The 11,063-nt window shown below is 37.6% G+C and overlaps 1 protein-coding gene across 1 annotated transcript; it reads left to right on the top strand.

The window, feature by feature from the left end:
• The first annotated feature begins 2,826 nt into the window (after nucleotides 1–2,826).
• On the top strand, nucleotides 2,827–6,099 carry LOC309505531 (piggyBac transposable element-derived protein 4-like). The gene is made up of 2 exons (XM_082178928.1): nucleotides 2,827–4,213; nucleotides 4,802–6,099. Exons 1-2 carry the CDS (start codon nucleotides 3,981–3,983, stop codon nucleotides 5,925–5,927), a joined length of 1,359 nt encoding a protein of 452 aa, XP_082035054.1. The 5' UTR covers nucleotides 2,827–3,980; the 3' UTR covers nucleotides 5,928–6,099.
• The last annotated feature ends 4,964 nt before the right edge of the window (nucleotides 6,100–11,063 follow it).

The raw sequence follows: 11,063 nt of genomic DNA on the forward strand, positions 1-11,063 counted from the left end.
CTTCTAATAAGGCCCAATGCTCAAGACTTGACTACTGGTTGATATCTAATAATCTAATTAACAACGTATCGAAATGTGACATTTCAGTTTCTCCCTTAACCGATCATTGTGCAGTTTTGTTATCCTTTTCTTTCCTTAAATCAGGTTGTGAGCGCAGTGTCATTTGGAAGTTTAATGACAGTCTTCTTGAAAATGAGGGTTTTTGTGAAAAGGTTAAAGAAGCTTTAAAAGATGTTAATGCAATGGAAACGTCACCCCTAAGTAAATGGGAATGGTTTAAATTTAATGTTAGAGGATTAGCTATAGAGATTGGTAAACAAATTAGCAAATTTAAAAGTATGAAACGGCTTGAATTGATAAATGAAATGCACAAATTTGGCAACAAAACTGATTTAACTATAGATGAACAGATTCAGTTAAATAATTTACAAGCGAAATTTGACAATTTATACTTGGAGAAGGCCAAGGGAGCCTTCATTCGCTCTCGAGCCAGATGGTTAGAAGAAGGGGAAAAAAATTCTTCGTATTTTTTTAATTTGGAGAAACAAAGACAAACTAAAAAGAAGATTCAGAAATTGTCAATCAATGGCTTAATTATTGAAGATGATGATCAGATTAACGAAGAAATTAGAACTTTTTATTGCAATTTGTATAATTCTAAATTCTCCGGTATTGAGTCTTCAATATTTTTCACAAAGATAAAAGAACTAAGAAAAGAGGAAATAGAACAGGATTTCAAATCATTTTTGGACGAGCCCCTTAAAATAGAAGAACTCGACAATGCTATTTTTATAATGTCAAAGGGTAAATCTCCAGGCTTAGATGGTTTATCGGTGGCATTTTATCAACACTTTTGGACAGACATAAGACTTTTGCTTTATAATGCTTTTTTAGAATGTATTTCTAGTGGCAACCTTTCACCTTCAATGAAAAGAGGCATCATTACATTAATCCCTAAACCCAATAAAGATCATTTGCTGTTGGACAACTGGAGACCCATAACTCTGTTATGTAATGACTACAAACTATTAGCTCATGTTTATTCGAGAAGGCTGGATAAAGGTTTGGCAAGAATTATTGATGAATGTCAATCTGCCTTTATAAAAGGTAGAAATATTCATAATCATACTAGATTAATACTGGATATTTTAGACTACAGTGACTTTATTAACACAGACAGTTATATTATGTTTTTGGACTTTTTTAAGGCATTTGACACTATTGAACATCCCTTCCTTATAGAATCTTTACGTTTTCTTGGTTTTGGAGAGGAATTTTGTAGCATTATCAAAATGTTTTACACTGATATTAGTAGCTATGTCTCATTAAATTCTGGTATGACTCCTAGTTTTATAGTGTCAAGAGGGATAAGACAAGGTTGCCCCATTTCTCCAAAACTTTTCATTTTGACTACTCAGTTATTAACATTGCTAATTAATAATTCACATGATTTACAAGGTATTATTATATTTGATAAAGAGTTTAGGTTAAGCCAATTTGCTGATGATACATCTATTTTTTTAAAAGACAAATCTATGGTTGAAAAAACAATTAATATTATTCAAACTTTCTCCAAAGCATCTGGCTTAACTCTCAATTTAAATAAATGTGAATTACTTCCAGTTCATACGAGTGTGGATTCTACCATTAGTAATATTAAAGTTGTTCAAGAAGTAAAATATTTAGGAATCACAATATCTAAAAATCCAATTAGAAGACAAGATGTAAATATTGGCAATCGAATCATTGACACGGAAAAGTCTTTAAGTCATTGGTTAACCAGAGATTTAACAGTATTTGGTAGAGTTCTTCTGTCTAAAGCTGAAGGTATATCCAAATTATCTTATCCTTGTCACTCTCTTTATGTCTCCTCCAGCAATATTAGTAAAGCCAACTCTGTTTTATTCCATTTTTTGTGGAGAAACAAAACCCACTATATTAAGAGATCTCAACTAGTCAGGGATTATAATGAAGGTGGAATTAAGGCCATTGACTTTGAGGCACTAGTAGGTGTGTTTAGGATTAAGTGGATTAAAGAGTTTCTTTCTCAACCAAATTCAATGTGGTTCCACATTCCCAGAAGGTTGTTCAATAAGTTAGGTGGCCTGGAATTTCTTTTAAGGTGTGATTTTGAAGTTAATAAAATCCCTCTTAGAATGTCTAATTTCCATAAACAAATCCTTCTTTTTTGGAAAATGATATTTACACACAATTTTACTCCCCATAGATCCACACTCTGGAATAATAGGGTCATTTTAATAAATAAAAAATCATTATTTAAGAGGAATTGGTTTGAGAAGGGCATTTTATTTGTGACTGATATCCTTGATTGCAGTTGTAATTTCCTTAGTTTTGAGAGTTTCAAAGAGAAATATGACGTGGCTTGTACAACAAGAGAATTTGACAAAATCTGTAAAGCCGTTCCTCTTCCCCTTTTACAATTAATTTGTGGTACTTTAAAATATTACAGTAGCGAGCCTTCTCTTCCGGCCCTACTGATTAGTGGTCTAGATTTAGTTGATAAGAAATGTAGTAACAAGGTAATTGGTTTGGTGTTAAAATCCAAAATATATACAGATTTTAACAAACCACTGCCGGTTCCTGAATTTTTATCGCAGTCCACTATGATAAAGGCTGTCTCAAAATTTATTAGATGGCCTGTTTCTCCCAAAGTTAAAGAAACTCATTTCAAAATAATACGTAATATTTATCCAGTTGCTGAATTTCTTAAAAAGCGATTTAAATTCGTGGTGGACGCTTGTGTCTTTTGTGGAAATTTCGAGGAAACAGTGGTAAGCTGTTCTGTGATCTGAGGGCGCGGGCGGGTATAGATATATACACTAGATGTCGCCTTGGCTACTGCAGTTCATTGGAATGAAACCGTAGCCAAGGCGACATCTAGTGTATATATCTATAGACATATACACTAGATGTCGCCTTGGCTACTGCAGTTCATTGGAACGAAACCGTAGCCAAGGCGACATCTAGTGTATATATCTATACCCGCCCGCGCCCTCAGATCATTTGGACGCGGCTGTGTTCAAGAGATAACAACGATATAAATACTGTTCGTTTTCTCACACAAACCGCTCGTTTCGTGTCTTAGGCCATCAATGTGTACTTAAGATGGGGAATTGTTTAATTTGGACGATGTGGAATTGTTTTAATTTGGACTCTGTGCTTGCTCTTGCTCTGGTGACCATAGACCTGCATTATTTGACTGACAGACAAGAACGGTTTGACCTAAAAATTGAAACTACTGCGGAAAAAAAGACACCTACATCTTGGATGCCCTTGAGGTAAGCTAAAACATACCAAAATTTTATTTCAAAGTGAACTATCCCTTTAACCCATTTGTACCGGATGCTGCGCGCCGCAACATTACATCTGCCGCCGGTTACTGCATTGCGCAACTCTGAACATCCTGCCGGCTGCTGCGTGGCGCAGCATTTTGTATTCGTCATGCTTTTCATGACGCGCGCAGCATATAACGCACTGTCATTGGTTCAAATGCACATGTGGTGGGTCTTGTTGATTTTTTAAAGACCACGTGACCCCCAAATTGTACTGTGGTTCGCTGAAAATCACGTCAATCAATCAGACATACACGTGCACTTGTTTTGGATTTTTTTTTAAACGCGAGCGGGAAAATGGCAGCGACTGAAGATGATTTTGACAGCGAGGGCAGTGATATTGAGTTGGATGATAGTGAGGAGTTTGAGAGAGAGGAGGTGGTAACGTTAGAGGATTATGATGAAAACGATGATTCTTTGGATAGAGCACAGGAGTGGGATTTGTGGGACACAGACGGAGAGGAGGAGGATGGCTTTTACGGATTCCAGGTAGACTAGAGAACTGAGGGTTATCAGCCGCGCAAGGCGAAGCAGTTCACCCGCAAACCGGGGGTGAAACAGCCGATCCCCGAGGATGCTAGCCCTCTGGATGTCTTTTCGTGTATTTTTACCGATGAGCTTTGGGACATGTTGGTGATGGAAACTAATCGGTACGCCGAACAGACGCGCGAACATTCCCCCACCAACTCGAAGTGGAAACCTGTCTCCAAAACGGAGATGAAGACATTTGTCGGGCTGTGTCTCGCCTTTGGTATTATGCAGCTGCCAGGACGCAGGGATTTCTGGAGGCAGACAAAATGGTTGTACCAGACCAACGTCCCCAAGGCAATGGCAAGAGACCGCTTCGACATGATCTGGAGGTAATGATTTTTTTTTTTATTATTTTTTTTTTTTATGAATAACTAGCATAATAAATAACATAATAAATAATAATATAATAATGTGATGATGGTTTATAATGATAATAAATAAATACAATATTGTTAATATATAAATACTGGCATAATGAATAAATAATGAATAAATAGCATAATAACTAGTAATACAAAAATGGCATAATGAATAAATGGCATAATAACTAGTAATACAAAAATGGCATAATGAATAAATGGCATAATAACTAGTAATACAATAATGGCATAATGAATAAATAGAATAATAAATTATATAATTATAGTGATGATGGTTGATAATGATAATAATAAATACAAAAACGTTAATATATAAATACTGGCATAATGAATAAATAGCATAATAAATAATACAATAATGTCATAATGAATAAATAGCATAATAAATAGTCATAATTATGGCATAATGAATAAATAACAATACATATACTGTAAATACTATAAATTTACACACATGACAATACATATAAATAAAATAAATACAATGATGACAATAAATGTTATGTTATAAATTAATCTTATCATATGCATTTTCAGATATCTCCATCTCCAAGACAACATGGACCCTGCCGTGGACAAAACGGACAAGCTCTGGAAGATCCGGCAGTGGATGGACCTCCTCCTGGTTAGATTCCAGGCGCTCTATGAGGTCAATGGCTTCGTGAGTGTGGATGAGTCCATGGTAAAGTACAAGGGACGCCTGGGCTTCCGGCAGTACCTCCCCATGAAGCCGGTGAAGTGGGGAATAAAGGTGCGGGTCATGGCGGAGAGCAAAACAGGCTACGTCACCAATTTTCAGGTGTACACGGGTGCCATTCAGGGTAAGACGGAGAAAGACCTGGCTCACCGGATAGTGTCAGACCTAGTGGCCCCTTATTACGGGTCCAACCTGTCCGTATACATGGACAACTTTTACACCAGTGTGAAGTTGATGGAGGACCTCAAGGTCAGGGGGGTGCAAGCTTGTGGAACGGTACGTGCCAACAGGAAGGACCTCCCCAAGATTAAACAGCTCACAAAGAAGGCTGAGTTGAACAAGCATGAGTTCAATGTGGCGCAGCGGGATGACTTGACCTTCTGCATCTGGCAAGACACCAAGGCTGTGATGGTCCTCTCCAACTACCATGACCCGACAGCTCATGGGTTTGTGAGGAGGAAGGCCAATGGTCAACGCCAGACAGAGGTTCGGGTGCCAGCATGCCTTGCTGACTATCAGCAACATATGAAAGGAGTCGATCTTCTGGACCAGATGGTGGGCTACTACCAGATCCATCATCGGTCTACGAAGTGGTGGAGGAGGCTGTTCTTTTACTTTGTTACGGTGGCGTGCTACAATGCCTTTGTGGCTGCCAGGTCTGCGGGAGGAGCGGAGTGGAAGTACAGGAGGGGCGGCTACAAGGACTGGCTGGAGGTTCTGACCCAGGAGCTGATCGTCCCCGTCAGTGCGAGAAGTGCTCCTAATGTGCTCCCCACCAGCCCAACTGGAGCTTCTGCTGAGCATGATCTGGTCCAGATTAACAAAAAGAGAAAGACCTGCAGGGAGTGTTATCTGAAGCACTGCGGCACCGACGTGCGTCCTGGGTCAACTCTGATGGGGTGCAGGCAGTGTAACCTTCCCTTGCACCGCGAGTGCCTCATGTACCACGTCGTTCGCCACAAATGATTTGTCTGTCTATGTGAGGAGGAGATGTGAGCCATGAGCTCAAAGACTGAGACTGTTCCCAGTTCCACCTCAGGACTTTCCCCACCTCTCTCTCATAACAAGATGCCTTGTTCAATGTGTTGGCATGTTTAAATGTCATTTGTTATATTTTATATGATTAATTTATAAATGTTTTCTTCCCCATATGAATTTGAGAATTTTTAGAAAAATGTGTTATGTAAGTGCCAATTTGCCATGTTTTAATAAAACCTGAGATTCTTACCTTTAAATGCATTTTATTTCATGTTTCTAAGTGCTACAGAGGCTTAGATATTAAGGTTTTGGTAGGCGTTGACAATTCTTAGTATTTTTTCTGAAAACCCTCAGGAGATAAGGGTATTTATCCTAGAATAACATAGGTTTTTATAGGCGTTTTTAGCAGGCGTTTTAGGAGTAAATGGGTAAAAGCTGTAGTCTACGATGTTGAAAATCGGTCGAGAAAGCCTGAGACGGTTGGGAAGTTTTAAAAAACTCATCCCGCCCCTCCACACACACACCCCTCCCCTCTGTGCTACCTGATCCCTCCCACCGGGAAACGACCTGAACAACATCACTCAGTCAAGCTGTGATCACCAGTAGTAAACATCGGAACAGAGATTTACTATGTGCGATGTTGGATTCGCAGGTAAAGCAACATTTAAAAAGTATAAATAAATGCTTAACTGCTCAACAAAAAGTCAGCCGTGTCAGCGTTGGTTTTCAGTCCCAAATCTCCCTGAAGCTTCCTCCAACGGCCAATGGTGGACCCTATATTGATTCTACTTTGAGTCCGGCGTTCTTCACATTTTTTTTTTTTATCTCTGCTCTTTCCTCTACAGACTTTATCTTTCTTCCAACCTTGACTGTAGGGACAAGCAGGGGCCGTTTGCTGCTGTCGGTTTGTTTTTTCTCCATTGCTGAGCTGATGCTACTTTGCTAGCTACTTTGCTAGCGCCAGGTGGAGTTTCAAGTGGAGCGGGGGATTGGATGAGAGCAGTTGACCAATGTAAGCTGTCCGGCCGGACAGCTTACATTGGTCAACTTCTCTGCAGCTGTACACCCAATAGAGTGAATGGATTTTTTTCATTCTTTTTTCTCTTCATATTGTTAGGATTTTACTGTAGAACCATAACCAGCATCTAAACGAGGTTATTAATAATGAACAATCTTTGAAATCGTAGACCATAGCTTTAACTAAAATGTATAATGCATTAATAAAGTGACCAAAGTATTACTGTGAACTTATTTCATTTGAGGCCACTAAAAAGCTATTGTACATAAAACGATTTCCACTGGACCAGCAACTACTCAGTCACAGCCTGTTAAATAAAGCAACACACAGCATATCATCAATGTTTGTAGATCTTCTCCTGGACTGAAGCACAGGCTCTGCTCTTCAGCACAACGGTGACCCAAAAAAATATATTTTACAGTAAACTACTGGCAACAGTGTTACTGTTTTATAACTTACAGTTTATTACTGTTAAAATACATTCAGTGGGTGTGTCATTTCATCTTACACTGTTAGCCCTTTCAACCCCACAGGAAAATCCACTCTACAAAGAGTAAAAGTAACATTGACGCAGTGTTGCAGTGAGATAATTAAGTGAATATGTAAGTGATTGTTGAGCATTAGTGATGAACACCTGCTGTAAACAAGCAGAATCACTAAAGGAAAGAGAAACACAAGAACAGAAAATGGAGAAACCCTAGCCTAGAAATCTAGATGCACCCTAGCGGCAGCAAAATGTATTTTGCAGCCAGGGTAGTCTAGCAACTCTCCGTTGACTTTCGTGCTGGAAAAACCTAAATTGGGTCAGGCCAATCACATCGTGTATTGGTAGGCGGGGCGGGCTTAACATAATGACGACAGAGTTGTGACGGTCCTGCTACTTGAAAACAAAGAAGAGCTGCTGCTGGAGAACAGTCTTTCGAATCAGCTTTGGCCGCGACTCTGGAGGACTTGGAGTTAAGTTTTTCTTTGAGAAAAGAGCAAAGAACGGCACTTAAGTCATTTTTAAAAAGGAAGATGTGTTTGTTGCCGGCTATCAACTGACGTTAGCGCCACTGTTGGGAAAACGCTCTGGTTGGTTGAAGCGCTGTCCTATTGCTTGCAGAGGGAATTTGAAAGACAGCCGTTTATCCCGCCCCTCGGATTGAGCCGTGTCTATGGTGAGTTGCCAGACCTAACATCTTGATGTAGCTAGAGAAACACAAGAAATGCAACTGACTTCCAGCCATTACACATTATTACACTTATTATTAACCAGTATGACTTTATTTCTGTCATACATCTACAGAAGTTGTTATTGAGATGTTTAATTGAAAATGTTTGGTTTGAAGTTACCATTATAGAGATCAGTGTTTGCTTTAGTTGGGTTCTGGACTCTTGACATTTTAACTTAAGTTTCTCTCTTGCTGTTTTGAACTGTGTATTTGTAGGTCACATGGGCATACACGCATGGTTTGAGAATGATTAAATTATCATATAGCCAGTTTAATCACTAACCTCAGAGTTTAATCCTGTATCAATAGTGTTACATTACCACCACTGTGAAACTACAGCAATGAGTTACAATGATGATTTTTTTAACACATCATGCACAACCAAAGAAACACAGCTACACTGTATTGTAGAAACACAGAGATATCAAAATGTTTTAATGCACTATATGATTTCAATATCCTTCAGAATAACTAGTTACAGAAATATTGCTGTAATTCATGTTGTATATTAACAGATGTACGATAAATATTAAATACCCATAAATTCAAAGCTTATATACTGGATGTGATCAGAGAATCAGACATGTCCAGGATGGTTATGGCATCATCTCAACAGCCTAAAACACCTAACCATCTTCCTCTTGACTTTTTCTTGTCATAACAAATGTGTTTTATAAGCACACAGTTAAAGCAGCCAGAGAGAAACTAATATTATAAAGTCAAGGGTCAAGAGCCCAACTAAAGCAAATACTGAGCTCCATCATGGTGATAACAAACTTTATTATATTCAATAAAACATTAACAACTAAATATCTGTTAATTCTCAACAAGAACTTTTGTACATGTATGAAAGAAATCGTAAACTGGTTTGTAAACTGGTTTCACACTCGGTGGCTGGAAGTCATTTGTAGTTCTTGTGTTTCTCTTTTTTCTGTTCTTGTTTCTCTGTCCTTCAGTGATTCTGCTTATCAGGTGTTCATCAGTTTCTCAATTCACTCACTTCTTTTCATTCACTTTGTCAAGGGGACTATATTGGTGAACTAATGTAGGGTATAGTGAATGAGGGTATTGGGTGTGATTGTGAAAACAGCCTCTGAGTGTCGATTTTGAGCACTGTTAATTTACAGTATATTTCTGTAGGCTATTTTTGATTTCTACGGTATATTACTGTTTTAATGGAAAATGGTATGAATTTGGCCTTTTTTACAGCAAGGGTTAACAGTGTATATAATATATTAAGGAAATTAAAATACAGTATATGCAGAAACTCTTGTGACCGTAGGGCATGTTAAAAGATGAACTTGTAAATTTAATTTAAAATATAAAAGGTTTAAAGATGGACATTATTAACTTGAGAGATTGTTTATAAACTTTACAATGGGAACCTTATGTATAACAAGGAACAAATTGATTTATTGACTTATAAAATTTATGTTTGAACATATATAGTGTTCTCAGAAATGAAGGGAAACATTAGAAGGATTACTCTGGATACAAAGGTTTAATTATTGGATTGTTCTGATTATAGTAAATGTATGAAATGTAACCATAATTAACCAGATAAATAATTGTAGGATGTGATATATGCAACAATTACTACCCAAGGGGGTAAACACTTAATTTTGATAGTCCGTTTGTTGAGACTATACTAGTTATTAGTAGCGCTGCTCAAACAATACAGACTCTGATAAGTGAAGCAGCAGCAGCTCCGTGTCCTGTATTAATATATACATATATCTCCCCTCATCAGGTATGAATTACATAAAAGCAATGAGAGTATGTTTTTTGACATGTAAGAGTTTAAGAAATGTTAACTACATTGTTTAAAGTGTTTAAGTTTACTGTTATTACGGACATGTAAAAGTTCGCTTCAAGTCACGTCTGTGTGCTGCGTCACGCGTGCTAGTTACACATTTTCATGCTAGTGATGGAGACCATGCGGTCTCAGAGAAAATACGCCATATTAGAGTAAAGTCCACAAATAACATGTGTTTTGGTGAAATAATACAATGAGTAAGTTGTAAGTGCCAAATGTGTACTAAAAAGTGTATCAGAAAGAATAATTCTGGCAAACATGAACACATTTTTAGGATTTATTCACATGGAAAATGTCATAAATGTTATCAGTGAATATCTCATAGTACATAATGCTTAATCTGTAGACACAGCAGTAAAGGTTACTGTATGTATATGTAGTTCTGTTCTATATTTTGTGATTACTACTCTTGAAATGATGCGCTGTCATTGATTGGCATAAGAGTGATTGAACTGTTTTACATTGTATAAAAAAACAATACAGACTCTGATAAGTGAAGCAGCAGCAGCTCCGTGTCCTATATATCTCCCCTCATCAGGTATGAATTACATAAAAGCAATGAAAGTATGTTTTTTGACATGTAAGAGTTTAAAAAAGAACTACATTGTTTAAAGTGTTTAAGTTTACTGTTATTACGGACATGTAAAAGTTCGCTTCAAGTCACGTCTGTGTGCTGCGTCACGCGTAGGCCTCCACAACTCTCTCCCCATATTTCGAACAAGGGTGATCAAAATCCCGAGATAGTACCATCATTGTACCTCATTGTACATCACCTAGCAGCAGCAGCGCCGCATCAGACACGCTTCTGGTGTGCTAAGACATAGAAAACAGCAGCCAAATTAATTATACTAGTTATAATAAAAGCCGCATTATATATAGCCTATATATAAATATATTTTTTTAACCTTTATATACCAGCTGACAGGGCTCTCAGCATTAGGTGAGATTTTTTTTTTCTTCAGAAAAATGAACATGTAACGTTATTGATATTGAATCAGCATCAGAATCAAATCACAAGATTTGAATTGAAATCGTGAAATTTGTGTCAAGCAAATATAAAACCAGTATAGCCTACC

The sequence above is a fragment of the Leuciscus leuciscus genome, assembly GCF_965113295.1.
Source record: "Leuciscus leuciscus genome assembly, chromosome: 9".
Taxonomy (NCBI): domain Eukaryota; kingdom Metazoa; phylum Chordata; class Actinopteri; order Cypriniformes; family Leuciscidae; genus Leuciscus; species Leuciscus leuciscus.